At 50.4% G+C, this 14347-nt stretch overlaps 1 protein-coding gene and 1 long non-coding RNA gene across 2 annotated transcripts in view; one reads left to right on the top strand and one right to left on the bottom strand.

Annotated features, from left to right (window-relative positions):
- The first annotated feature begins 817 nt into the window (after nt 1–817).
- Pdxp (pyridoxal phosphatase) lies at nt 818–5852 on the top strand. Its single transcript, XM_008851296.3, has 2 exons — nt 818–1438; nt 5191–5852. The coding sequence occupies exons 1-2, from the start codon at nt 877–879 to the stop codon at nt 5505–5507; spliced, it is 879 nt and encodes a 292-aa protein (XP_008849518.1). The 5' UTR covers nt 818–876; the 3' UTR covers nt 5508–5852.
- A 3260-nt stretch (nt 5853–9112) lies between these two features.
- LOC115067395 overlaps nt 9113–14347 on the bottom strand; it is a 9705-nt gene continuing 4470 nt past the window's right edge. The window contains exons 2-3 of the long non-coding RNA XR_003846809.1: nt 10072–10155; nt 9113–9404 (exon numbers count right to left, since the gene is read on the bottom strand). This is a non-coding gene — a long non-coding RNA (uncharacterized LOC115067395). The remainder of the gene's footprint in view (nt 9405–10071; nt 10156–14347) is intronic.

Here is a 14347-nt window from a genome sequence, read left to right as displayed (position 1 = left end):
GTAGATTTATTTTTGTTTTATGTGTATGAGTGTTTTGCCTGCATGTATGTAAGAGCACTCCGGGTGTACCGTGTCCACGGAGGCCCAAAGAGGGCAATAGATTCCCTGAAACTGGAGTTACGGACACCAAGTGGGTGCTGAGAACTGAGCCCAGGCCCTCTGCAAGAACATCAACAGCCAGTGCTCTTAACCACTGAGCCATCTCTCCAAGTCCCTATATACGTGTTTTTAGAAGCATTTTTTGAAAGTCATCGAACTGTATACATTAATCTCTATGTCTCTTACATGCAAATTACACATTTAAAAAAATTAAGCTCTGCAGGGGACTCTACAGCACAGCCAGCGGGGCCAGGAGGGACCACTGGCCGGGACTCACGGCCCCAGAGCCTTCAAGGACACCAAGCAGCCCGTGCTCCATCACATCCATATGTTGCCCAGGACTTTGCTCGGAACTTGGCGTGTCCAAGGTTCAGAGGGCAAAGAATTTAACCAAACCCATCTCTCTCACCGCATCTGTTTTCCTCCTAGCAACCAGCTGGCCTAAGCTTCTAATTGGCTGCGGCGCGCCTGGCTATTCGCTGCCCGTTTCCTTCCTCGCTCCTCCTTCAGCGACTGGCTCAGCAGGGCGAGAGGGAAGTGCTGAGGCCAGACTGGCTCCTCATTGGTCCCCTCGGCTCGGCGGCCCCGCCCCTTTTCTCCGAGCTCCCTTTGCCGGCAGACTTCGGGCCCTCTCCAAGATTCTCACCCCCATTGGCTGAGGCGCGAGGTAGTGGCCCCGCCCCCAGCGTTTCGGGCACGCTGATTGGCGGAGCCGTCCCGGAGCGCCGTGACCGCGGAGGGAGAGCAGCGCCGGCGTGCGAGCGGCCAGCCGGCTGCATGGCGCTCTGTGAGCGGCTGTGCGGCGCGACCCTGCGCGACGTTCTGGCCCATACGCAGGGGGTCCTGTTCGACTGCGACGGGGTGCTGTGGAACGGCGAGCGCACCGTGCCGGGTGCCCCGGAGCTGCTGCAGCGTCTGGCGCGGGCCGGCAAGGCCACGCTATTCGTCAGCAACAACAGCCGGCGCGCGCGGCCCGAGCTGGCGCTCCGCTTCGCGCGCCTGGGCTTCGCGGGGCTGCGCGCCGAGCAGCTCTTCAGCTCCGCGCTGTGCGCCGCCCGCCTGCTGCGCCAGCGCTTGCCTGGGCCGCCCGACGCGCTGGGAACCGTGTTCGTGTTGGGCGGAGAGGGGCTACGTGCCGAGTTACGCGCCGCGGGGCTGCGCCTGGCGGGAGACCCCGGCGAAGACTCGCGCGTGCGCGCCGTGCTCGTGGGCTACGACGAGCACTTCTCCTTCTCCAGGCTGAGCGAGGCGTGCGCGCACCTGCGCGACCCCGACTGCCTGCTCGTGGCCACCGATCGCGACCCTTGGCACCCGCTCAGCGACGGCAGCCGGACCCCGGGTGAGCGTGGCACTGGGGATGGGGACAGGTGCAAGGGCGCCCTGCAGCCGAGCCTAGGCGCAGGGGGCAGGGAGGCCGGCACGCACCTAGACTCCGCATCTCGTGATTGCTGCAGCTGCCACCCCCGCGAGGTCCCATTTGACAGACAAGCCAGTTGAGGCCCATTGCGGCTCAGGGAGTTGCAAGTGGAATTCAGGTCTCCCTTCTTAGGAAACTGGCCTCCTCCTGGGCTTCAGTCATCTGGCCCCACCCACTTTGGAGGTGGTTTGGTGAAGCAGCCTGGAGGGATGGTCCCCGTGGGAGAGTTGGATCCCCATGCACAGAGGCGGGATGGCATGGCGTCACGTGTGTGGACAGGAGGGTAGTGGAGCGTGATCTCAGTTCCAGTTCCGGCTCACTTGGTCAATCCTCTTGGGTTATATAACGTCAGAGCATCCCTTCCTGGATGCCAGCGGGACTCCTCACCGTGCCAGTCATCTCGGAGCAGGTGACTAGAATGGGTGGTATGAGTTGTAGCCAGCTCATACTGTGTGTCGATAGCTTCCTGAAGCACCTTCATGCTGTTTCCAATTCCCTTTCCAAACTGCTCCAGAAATAAAAGTATGGCCCATTTCTCAGTTAAAGAAAGGGAGGCTCAGGGTCGGGAAGTGAGCTGCCAGAGAGCACACAGTGAGCCATCGCTGATGGAGTAGAACCTGAACTTGGCCCTTAGACCAGTCCTTATCCATCTATCCAAGGGCATTTGTTAGGGGGGGTACTCAACCCTGCAGGGAGGCAGGACCAGGTGGGTTGTTGGAGTGAGGCAGAAGCTACTGGGTAGTGATGAATGAATATGGACAGGTTTAGTACTCGAGGCTGAGGCATGGATACATCCCTGCTAATCCCTTCTTCTGACCCATGGCCCAGACAATCCTTAATATCAAATGCCAGGAATTGGGAGGGGGTGCAGCAAGAATTGAGTAGTCAAAGGTTTGTAATGGGGTGATGAGGCAGGCCTGCCCTTGCAGAGAGGGTGTGGGAGGTGTGTTGCTGGGCATGGTGACAGTAAGCAAGGAGACTTCAGCATAGTGTTAGGATCGTGTAGCAGGAAGGGAAGCTGTTGTTCTGGGCCTGTCCTAGCTCTGCCTGAGACCTCCTTGCCATCTGACCACATGAGCCTTCTCGTAAATCTTGGGGAGAGGTCACAACTGTAGTACCCCCACCCCATGCTATTCAGGTCAGATTTTCCTGGAGGCCTCTAAGCTCCGGTTGAGGTTATGGGGCAAGGGCTTCCCTAGGGTATAGGAAGGGTGACTTGAGCTTAAGAGATGCCAGGCCTCTTCAGGAATATGAACACACACAAACACATACCAGGCCACTTCAGAAACACACACACACAGTCTTTGTGCCCACCTAACCTGCTGGTCACTCCTACTGCCTAGAGGGGAGACAGAGGTTTAACATACGGAGCTGCAACCAGGCTTGTGTACAAGCCAGTAATGCAGCTTTTAAAGAGTGGGATTAGAAGAGAAAAATTAACAAGACTAGATGGAGGTGTGCTTGTAATCTATATGCAGGAGCAGCTGCAGTTCAAGATAAGACCCTGTCAGAAAAGCAAACATGAACAAGAATTAAGAAAGATCCCTGTTATGGGGCTGGAGAGATGGCTCAGCAGTTAAGAATGCTGACTGTTCTTGAAGAAGACCCAGGTTCAAATCCCATGTGGGTACATGACAGTTAACAACTGTCCGTAACTCCAACAGCCTCTTCTGACCTCCGTGGACATTGCACAACACGGGTGCAATTACCTACATGCAGGCAATACTACACATACACATAAAGATAATAAAATATTTTTTTAAAAATTCCCATTATGCATCAGATCTGAAATAATATAAATCTCCCACCCAGTCCCTCCCCTTCTGCACCCACGGACCTACAGAATTGTGTGTACCCGTTTGCCACTGGCAGCCACTTGAGCTGGTAAGAAGTGGCCACCACTGTAGGAATACATCATTCACACACCAGCCTTGGGTTGGGGGTTGTAGTCACGAACTCCCCTGCTAGGATGCTTTCCCAGCCTACTAGGTATCCTCATGTTGACTGTGGGTCTGCTGCGTCTGGCCGGACCTCCGTAAAGCTTACCTGAATAACTGTGGTGAGACATGGGTTCCAGCAGTGACCAGTTCATTTGGTTACTTTTATTTCATGTGTATGAGTTCTTTGCCCACATGCATGTTTATGTAATGCATGTGTGCCTGGTACCCTTGGAAGTCAGAAGAGGGTGCTAGCAGCCCTGCAACTGTAGTTAAAGATGGTTGTGAGCTGCTATATGGGTGCTGGGAACCAAACCCAGGGTCCTCTGCAAGAGTAGTAAGTGCTCTTAATGCTGAGCCATCTCTCCAGCCACATTGATTGGGGATTTTGAGACAGGATCTCATAGCCCAGTGGCTGCAGGTTTGCTTTGTAGCCAATGATGGCTTTAAACTTCTAATCCTCCTGTCTCTACCTCTCAAGTGCCGAGATTCCAGGCAGATGTCAAAGGGAACCTTGATGTGGCGGTGCTCTGGGCCAACCTGGAGGTCCAGGTATACCTCTACCCTGATCTTGAGTTGCTGGGGAAATTCTTGTCTGAGGGCTGCAGGGCTACCATTCTTGCTGCCCCCACCCATTCTCTTTCTATGACCTCAGCTGGAATAGTGTAATGTTGTTAGCTGTGAGAACAGAGAGTGAAGGCCTTGAGCATTTGGGGTCCGGCTGGGCTGTACTGAAAAACACTTAATCATGGGGAGGACCTTGATTGGTATCTCTGGCTGACTTCTGGTGAAAACACTCCCTCACTAGCCCATGTGGCACTAGCAGCCTGGGGACCCTTGGCATGGAGTTACCATTGTCACACGTATAAATTGGTCACCCCAAGAACACAGATCAGAGTAAACTGTTCTTTAGTTACCAGGAGGTGAGTTTTCAGAACATAGTTCCTTTATTGTACCAAATTCATTTAGTTTAAGTTGACTCTGCGGGGGTGGGGGTGGGAGGCAAGGTCTCACTGTGTAACCCAGGCTGGCTTCATTCTTAGGGTGAGCCTTCTGCTTCAGATTCCCAAGTGACTTCATGTCACCAAGCCTCAGCTTTCTCATCTGTAAAATGGGCTTTCACAAGCACCCAGAGCAGCTCCTTGCAGTTAGAATAGGCTAAGTAAACAATGGTGCTCTTCCTTATCTGGTCCGGGATGTTGGTGTAAAGGCAGAATGTTCTGGCAAAAAGACAAGCCTGTGGGCAGAACAGAGACTCACTGTGCCAGTAGGGTGGTGCTAGCTGGGAAGCAAGACTGTCCTTTTGTAGATAGATCGCCTGTTGTCAGACTCTTGGGCTCCTTCCCCAGCTTCACTTCCCTTAGTGACTGCAGCCTCAGACATCTTCAAGCTTACAGCTTTTTGTCTCCAGCTGGAAGTTTCTCGTGGGATCATTTTCCCTGCAAGGCTGACTGGGTTAGAGGTGAGGATGTTTCTGTGCCCCACTGCATTCCAGACAGACTGTGCCCATTTTCCATGCCAGGAGCTTGGCTTCGTGTAGCAACAACCACCATGGATGTTTTTAAGTCCTCTTGAGTTTACAAAGTGCTTGTCCTGTAGTGCCCACAGAATCTCTTGGGGCAAGTGTTACTTGGATCCTCCTTTTATTGCTAGTCCAGGAAAAGTCAGAGTGGCTAAAGGACCTTAGGTCAGCCCCAGCTGCCACCCTCCTACTGACCAAGTGTCCCCTCTCCACAGGTACCGGGAGTCTGGCCGCTGCAGTGGAGACAGCCTCAGGACGCCAGGCCCTGGTGGTTGGCAAGCCCAGCCCCTACATGTTCCAGTGCATCACAGAAGACTTCGGCGTGGACCCTGCACACACACTCATGGTGGGTGACCGCCTGGAGACCGACATCCTCTTCGGCCACCGCTGCGGCATGACCACAGTGCTCACACTCACAGGTGTCTCTCGCCTTGACGAGGCCCAGGCCTACCTGGCAGCTGGCCAGCAAGATGTTGTGCCCCACTACTATGTGGAGAGCATTGCAGACCTGATGGAGGGGCTGGAGGACTGAGCCCACCCAACCTGCAGCCACAGCCCCACCTTTCCCATTCCCTGACCTTGTAGATGGAGATCATGGGTCAAGAGTCTCAGCACCATGGGTTCCCTGGTACCAGTGTCTGGACCCCAGTGAAGGGAAGCTGGGATCCAGGAAGGTTCGTGGGCCCTCTCACCACCTCCAGCAGTGGCTAGGCACTCTGCTCTTCAGAAGCTGCACCCCCTGCACCTTGAAGGTTCACCCTGGCCTGACCCCACCAGGTGACCAGGTTTCCTGCCCGTATCACCTCCCTTACTTGGGATATGTATGGGTCCCGAAGCCAACTGAAGATTTCCCCCACTTCCTTGTCCCCTCCCCATCCCGTCCTAGGGGGGGGCCTCAAGGGCCCTGCCCACACCCCACCCCATCCTCAGGGCCCATATTCAGGTCCTTATTGACTAATCAAAGGTCTAGGGAACCACATTACTGGCCTGAGCAGACCAATAGAAGGCTGTGACTCACATTGGGCCTTTAGTGGACCAAATAGAAGCTTAAGGAACAGTGGCTCTTGTATGCCCTGGGTCCTAGGTAGATCCATCAGGACTCCAAGTAATGACCCACTGGCCTCTTAGATCCTGAATAGAACAATCCAGAAGTCTGAGAGACAGTGGTCTTTTGACAATCTGGGTCTGACTGGATTAGCCAAGGGTTTGGGTTTCAGGGGCCCTAGCCAGGTATGGTGATGCACATCTGTAATCACAGTGCTCGCTCAGGAGGCTGAGGCAAGAGGATTACTGTGGATTCTGTAGCCTGGGTTGCAGAGTCTCAAAGAAAACCAAATAACTAAAGGGCCAAATGTGAAGGCACCCCTCTACAGACTGACCTGGTGAGCCCCTCAGTGGCTCTGGGGTGGTATGGAGAGGCCCCCCACTCCCCGAATCCAGTGTTGGTGGTTAGCAGAGTTTGGAAGGGGACCCTCATGCCCCCCTGTGCAATCAGTGTTTGCCGTGCCAACCTCTCTTTCTGCCCACTCCCAGCTATTTATTTATTATTTATTGTGTGCCAGTGAAGATGGGGGCGGGTATTCTCTTCCCAATGCCTCTGCCCCTGTTGTAACTAATTCTTAAACTTAATAAAGTGTGGGTGGGAGTGTCTGTATGTGCCCCAGTTTGTGGGGTGGGGAACCTCATCTGAGCCTGTCTCCCAGAAGCTCTCCCTGCAAGAAATGTGTCCTTTTCCAAAGTGTTCTCTGCATAGAAATACGTGTGACTCAGTTGTACTTTCAGTATTGTCAGGGCCTTATGTGTCAGTTTGTTTCAGTTCTTTGAAAAAAACCAGCATTGGGGCTGGAGAGATGGCTCAGCAGGTAAGAGCACTGGCCACTCTGCAGAGGACTGGGTTTGGATTCCCAGCACCCACATGGCGATTAACTGTCATTAAGTCCAGTTGCAGCAGATTGGATGCTGTCTTCTGACCTCCATGGGCATTGTATGACATGGCTGCACTTACATACATGCAAGCAAAACATATATATAACATAAAAAAATTTTTTTTGAAAAAACTAGCATTGAAGCAGGGGAGTTGGCTCAGTTGGTTAAGTACTTGCTTTACAAGCACTGGGGAGGTGAAGACAGGTGGATCCCTGGGGCACACTGGCCAGTCTAATCTACTTGCTGAATTCAAGGCCAGTGAGTAGATATTGAAGAATGGCCCCTGCGGCTGGCCTTTGGCCTCTGCATCCGTGTGCAACCACATAAACGTGCAGACAGATAACCAGTGTGTGCATTACTGAACAACAGATGTGATGGCGTAGCTTGCGTAGAGTGCTTGCCTCATGTACCTGACTACCAGCGACATAAAAAAGAAATGTGGGACTGCAGAGCTGACTCAGCGGTTAAGAGCACTGGCTGCTCTTACAGAAGACCCTGGGTTCACTTCCGAGCACCCACATGGTAGTTAACTACTGTAACTCCAGTTTCAGGGTATCCTAATGCCCTCTTCTGGCCTCCACAAGCATTGCATGACATAGGTGCACTTTATATGCAAGCAAAACACTCATATACAAAAAACTTTTTAATGAAAAAATGTGAACCCAGACACAGCTGGTCTACACTTTGAACTGGAGTTTAATGTTTGCAGGATGAAGTCTTCCCTTGAGAAGCAACAGCGAGATGTTCCTGGTGGCTATCCCAGCATCCCAGGAACTGCTCAGGCCTTATGTTACAAAAGGTCCTTCCTAGCTGGAGCTACAAGGAGACCCTGTCTCAAAAAGACCAAAAAAAAGCTGGAGTCTAGAGTTAGGAATGTAGCTCAGTAATAGAGGTTTTAAATGTCCCTGAGTTCAGTTCCCAGAACACCCTTGAGAGATAGTTGATGCTTCCTTTTTAACATTTACTTTTTTTAATTATATTTTCATTTGTGAACCCAGGTCAGCAGGCTTGGCAGTAGAGGCCTTTACTCACTCAGCCATCTCGCCAGCCTTTTAGATAACAAACCATCATACCCTCCTCCTTACAGATCTCTCCGACTGCAATTCCTTTGAACACTGAATCATTCCTGCCTCCCTCTCCCAGGTCTGCAGCCTTCAACCCTTCTATCACTGCAGTGTTATCATATTAGGTGCTATGAATCCACAGTCCATTTGTGTCTCCTCCGTGTCTGATACATTTCACATTTCTCACATAACCTGAGCATTTCTCAGGACCTGATAAGAGTGACTTAGAACTTTATCCTTCAATGCAAAGTGCAAGAAGAAAAGCTATTCCCAAAGGGAGCTCAAGCTGCCTGTGGCTGCTCTGGTCAAACTGGACTTCAGACATTAATGGGACTGGAGAGCAGTTCAGTTGCTAAAGTGCTTGCCTAGAATGCACTAGGTCCTGGGTTTGATCTCCAGTACCACATAAATTGGGCATAGCATGGCATCCCCTACTATCCGAGTACTCAGAAGGTGAAGGCAGGAGGATCAGGATTCAAGGGATTCCTCAGCTTCATAGTGAGTCTGAGGCCAGCCTTGAGGTACATGAGACCCTGTCTCAAAAAAAAGGAGTCTGGAGGCTAGAGAGATATCTCAGTGGTTAAGAGCACTAGTTGCTCTGGCAGAGGACCAGAGTTTGGTTCCCAGCCCCCACACAGTCCACAACTGATGGCTATCAACCATCTGTAACTGCAGTTTCAGGGATCCAATGCCTTTTTCTGGCATTGCATGCATGTGATACACTAACATATATGTAAGGAAAACATACATAAAATAAATAATTTTTAAAAGGGGGTATGGAAAAATGACTTAGCGGTTAAGAATGCTTGCTGCTCTTCAAGAAGATCCAAGTTCAGCCTGAAGCACTCATGTCTGGTGGCTCACAACCACCTGTAACTCCAGCTCCTGGATATCCAATGCCCTCTTTTGGTCTCTGAGGGTATCTGCACTCATTTGCACATACTCATATACATACACATAATTTTATTTTATTTTTCCTTCTGTATGTATGAGCATTTTGCCTGCATGTATGTAAGTGCACCATGTGCATACCTGGTGCCTGCGGAGATGAGAAGAGGGTGTCTGATCCCCTGGAATTGGAGTTATGGAAGGTTGTTAACTATCATGCAGGTGCTGGAAACTGATCCTGGGTCCTCTTCAAGAGCAGCCAGTGATCTTAACTGCTAAGCCATCTCTCCAACCTACATGCGTGTAATTGAAAAAAAAAATAGTACCATAGTCATCTTTGCAGCTAAATAAAGCCCAACAGGACAGTGATTTAAAACATATGAAGGCACAGCCACCGAGGAAAATACAGACTTCTTTATATTTTTGTTCTAGAAAGTATTTAGGAGAAAAAAAAGATGCTCTATCCTTCCCCTCTGCCCCCCCCCCATCTAACCCAGCTGACTCACCTCTAGGAAAACTTGGAAACACTTTCAAAGGAAGAAAAGCCCAACCTACAAAAAGAAAGTTTTATAACTAACCAAGTTAATATTTCATTGGGTTTGAACACAATAAACATTTATTGATTTCATCTTTATAGTTTTGTTGTTTTTGGTTTGGTTTTGGGTTTTTTGGTTGTTTTTTTTTAAGTCTTTTTTTGAGACAAGGTCTCCCGGTCTCCCTATAGACCAAGCTGCCCTCAATCTCACAGAGATTGCTGCCTCCTGAGTGCTGGGACCAAAGACCACCACACCCAGCTAGTTTTGTTTTTTTGGTTTTTTGTTTGTTTGTTTTTGTCTTTTTAAGACAGGGTCTCCCTGTAGCCCCAGCTGTCCTGGAACTCACTATGTAGACCAGGCTGGCCATGAACTCACAGAGATCCACCTGCCTCTGCCTCCTAAGTGCTTGGATTAAAGGTGAGCTCCACCACGCCCGGCCTAGTTTTATTTTTTAATGTGTTGGGGCTAGGACCCAGGGCTTCACACATATCAGGGAAACACTCTACCACGCAGCTGCATCTTTAGCCCTAGTTTTCATATTTTGGAGACAATACAGTTTTGTTCCTTCAGGGCTCAAATATTTTCTGAACTCTTAAACGTTTTGCTTTCTGAGAGTCTGTAATTGTGATGGTTAATCTTCAGTCTTAACTTGACTGGATTTAGAATTGCCTAGGAAACATACCTCGGGGCATGTCTGAGGTTTAAGTGAGGAAGGAAGACCAATCCAGAGTGTGGGTGGCAGCATCCCATGAGCTGGGGACCCAGACTGAATAGAAAGAAAAAAAATAGGAGACTGAGCTGAGCACAAGCATTCATCTCTCTCTGCTTCTTGTCTGCTGATGTAATGTGACCAGCTGTCTCACACATCTGCCACTATGCCTTCCCCACCATGATGGACTGTTTCTCCTCTAACCATGAGGCAAATTAAGCCCTTCCTTCCTTCCTTCCTTCCTTCCTTCCTTCCTCCTTCCTTCCTTCCTTCCTTCCTTCCTTCCTTCCTCCTTCCTTCCTTCCTTCCTTCCTTCCTTCCTTCCGTCCTTCCGTCCTTCCCTCCCTCCCTCCCTCCCTCCCTCCCTCCCTCACCAGGTAGTCACAGCAATGAGAAGGAATCAGTACAGAAAACCTGCTGGGAAGTGAGGCTATTGATGTGAGAAACCCAAGCATGTGGTTCTTGGGCCTTCCAAACTGGTTTGTGGGAGGAATGTGGAAGAGCACGGAGCTGCTGGCTGGAGAAGCCCCAGAATGCTGGCAGCTTAGAGGCCATTCTGGTGGGAGTTTGGAAGAGCAGAATTCCAAGAGTATCCAGGAAAGACTCTGCCCACCCATCCCTCAGTGGGGAATGGGGAGTCCATCAGGAACTGGGCTAGAGGTCATTCATGTTATATTCTGGCAAAGAACCTTGTTGCATTCTGCCAGTGTCCTGAAACTCAGAGTGAGGCTAAATTCAAAAGTAATGCACTAAGTTGTTTGGAACTTTCAAAACAGCATAGCATCCAAGCTGTGGGACAGTTACTGTCCACTGTTCTTAGATCTACAGTGCAAAACAAAGAATGTAAAGATACGAAAAGTATACAGGTTGGTGAGGAAAGGAGTGTGAAAAAAATGAAGTTGCAGACCAGGTGGGTATGGAGAAAAGGCTATGTTACAGAGAGCTGAAGTGTTGCAGGAGGAACAGTAACAATGCCTGAAGGGCAGGACCCACCCACTGGGAAGACAGTGATTTTGTCAAGGCACCTTCCTGACCATAGCTACGCCATGTTAAAGTTTAGACTGACTCTGGTCTCTGAAATAATCAGGCAGTTGGCCCAGGGTATGGGAACACATGTCAGCTGGACCCTGGTTGTCTTGGAAACAGGTCAGAGTATCCCGAGTGCACTTGCTAACTGCAGTTATGGCTTCTGTAGGTTATGCTTGGCTTGCTTCTGCAATATAATTGTTACTTAATAGAATAGACATTGTTAAGGGGGCTCTCCACCTGTAAACTTGGGAACTTAAACTTTTCATTCCTGGTTATGGTTTCTCTGTATAAAAGCTTACCCTAGAAATGGCTTGGTGCTACACACTTGGGTTCCTGACAACCCTGTGTAGTAGCCCTGGCCAGTAACAACTTTCATTTGGCAAAACTTTGTCTGAGTGGTCTTCCCACAACAATTTGATATTGTTTTTGTTGGTTTTTTTTTGGGGGGGGGTATTAGTTTGCTTTTTTTCAGTCTTTTTGAGAGAGGGTCTCCCTGTAGCCCCAGCTGGCCTGGAACTCACTATGTAGACCAGGGTGGCCTTGAACTCACAAAGATCCTCCTGCCTCTGCATCCCAAGTGCTAGGATCAAAGGCGTGCACTACCACGCCTTTGTTGTTTGTTTTGACACAGGGCCTCATTATGTAGACCAGGCTGTGATAGTTAGAATGAAAATGTCCCCCATAGGCTCCAAGTATTTGGACATTTTGTCCCCAGATGGTGGCGCTGTTTTGGGAGGTTTTAGAAGGTGTGGCTGTCCTGGAGAAAGCACGTCACTGGGGGTGGGCTGAGAGAGTTCTTAAGCCTTGCCGGATCTCCAGTTGCTCTCTTGCTTTCTGTGCCTGCTCGTGGTGATGTGAGAGCTTAGCTTCTGCTGTTCCTCCTCCAGCCACCTCCAGCCACCTTGCCTCCCTGCCACGATGGACTGTAGTTCCCCTGGAACTGTAAGCTCAAACTCTTCCTTCTATAAATTGCTTGGGTCAGTGTTTCTATCACAGCAAAGAAAAGTGACTAATACACAGGCTGACCTTGAACTCAGAGATTCTCCTGTCTCTGTCTGAAAATTGAGTTATTAGATAGCAGAGAGCCTGAGCAGAAGTTCAGCCACTAAGGCACACAGAACAGACAATAATTGTGGTTAAAAAAAAAGGCCCTTTCTACATCTCAAGCTGGCAGCAGAACCTGGCAGCATCATCTATATGGTGCTGGTTTTGCAGGCATATAAAGATGCCAGAGTTACGAGGTCATAGAGCTTTGCTGTGCCAAGGTTCCAGAAAACTGCTGAGACCAGGCAACATGTGGCAGGATCAGATTCCCTGCAAGGAGGCCTTAAGAGGCCATTACTTAAAGCTATGAAGGTGAGGCTTAAGTTGCAATGGACAACCCAAGATGTCAGAGATACCAGGACTGTCAGACATCTGAGGAACACTGCAGGCTCAGGCATGGAATAGGGCCAGCCCCAAAGAGAGGCTACAAGTGCTGCAGGCAACAGGACTAGAAGGGCAGGGCTACCTTAGAGCCCAGATGATGCCACCAAGGAGTCCCAGATGCCAGACATGAAGCTTCAGGATTTGCTTTTGTAGAGGCTTTCTGTTAATATTTTCTTGGGTCTCAGGAGAGATTTTAGACTCTGGGCTTTTGAACAGTGTTGGAACTGTTTGGGCTCTTAGGGACTAAATGCATTTTGTGTTAAGAGACAAATTCGAAACTGTTGGGACCAGCAGTGGAGTGCTGTGTGATGCATTTGAGGGGCTGGAGAGATGGCTCAGTGGTTAAGAAAGAGTACTTGCTGCTCTTAGAGGTCCCAGGTTCTGTTCTCAGCACCTACATGGCAGCTCATAATGGTTTATATAGCTCCAGTTCCAGGGGATCTGCTGGCCTCCATGGGCACTGCACAATGTGGTGTATTTACATTCAGGCAAAGTACTTACATAAAATACAAATAAATAAATCTTACAGTGATGCATTTGGGTGTCAGGTTGCCAAGGAGTGGAACTGTGGTAGATAATCTTCACTGTCAACTTGTCTGGATTTAGAATTACCTAGGAGACACACCTCTGGGCATACCTATGCCTGTGAGGGCACTTTCCAGATGTTCAGGTGAGGAAGGATATCCCACCCTGAATGTGAGTGCCACTGCCCCAGAATGAATAAAAGGGAGAAATCCAGTTGAACACCAGCACTCCCCTCCTGGCTGCAGGCTCCTGACCAGCTGCCTTGTTCCCACCATGTCTTCCCCAACATGATGAACTTTAAACCGTGAGCCAAAATAAACCCACCCTCACTCAAGTGCTTTTGTCAGGTGTTTTTTCATGGCAAAAAGGAAAACAATAAACACAACAGTTATTTTTAAAGAAAATGTAAAAGGCTTAGTCCTGAGCCCTGGACATTGGGGCCTGTGACCAGAAGGGGGCAGGCCCCAGGTGGAAGGCAAGACTGTTATGAGAAGGTGGCCATCTACACAGGTGGGAAAGCATGGGAACCAACCCAGGAAGGTTCAATGGGGAGGCAGGTAAGGAAGGGGTGTGTCAGCACAAGCCAGTAGAAGGTGCCTGAGGTTGAGGGCACCCCCCACTGCCCTCCTACCCTTCACGGAGCAGCTTCGAAGGTCTAGGTGCCCAGGTTCAGACTGTTTTCCTCAGTCCTAGCTCTCCATGTGAGCATGGGCAAGTGACCTCCCTTTTGGGTTTCTACATCCTGAAACTGCGTCAAGAGATGGGGGAGCAGGTCTGGCATGGTGTCTTTGGAGTCCCTCCCTTTTCTGACTTCAAGGACTGTTCTGGAGCCAGCCTTGTGGGGGCTGGAGATGGCACCTCTGTGGTTCACTGCCCTTCCCAGCAGCGCTGGCTACAGGAGGTACAGACTGTATCAGGGCTGGGTGGGAACCAGAGGGTTGGGAAGGGCGGTGCTGGCCTATATGGACAAGCTGAACTAATTTCTCATGACCAAGGGCTAGCCTGTGGGGCAGAATTCCAGAGAACTCTGCTGCAGTTTCTTAAGCCTGGGGGAGAATCCTCAGGGCTGGGCTTTGTGGGATAAGGAGAGAGAAAAGTATCTGAGCTGCAATCACCTGCAATCCTCCAAGCAGCCAGGAATGAGTGACATCACTTCTACCTTCCAGGATCCCCATAGGATTCAGAGTAGCTGAGGCTCAAGGCTGCAGCCCCCAAATTCAGGCTCACCTCTGCTCCAGACCTCCCCCCCACCCCCACTCCCCCCAAC

Source organism: Nannospalax galili, unplaced genomic scaffold (genome assembly GCF_000622305.1).
Source record: "Nannospalax galili isolate Female #2095 unplaced genomic scaffold, S.galili_v1.0 scaffold445, whole genome shotgun sequence".
Classification (NCBI taxonomy): Eukaryota; Metazoa; Chordata; class Mammalia; order Rodentia; family Spalacidae; genus Nannospalax; species Nannospalax galili.
This window is presented reverse-complemented; position numbering and strand designations above follow the sequence as displayed.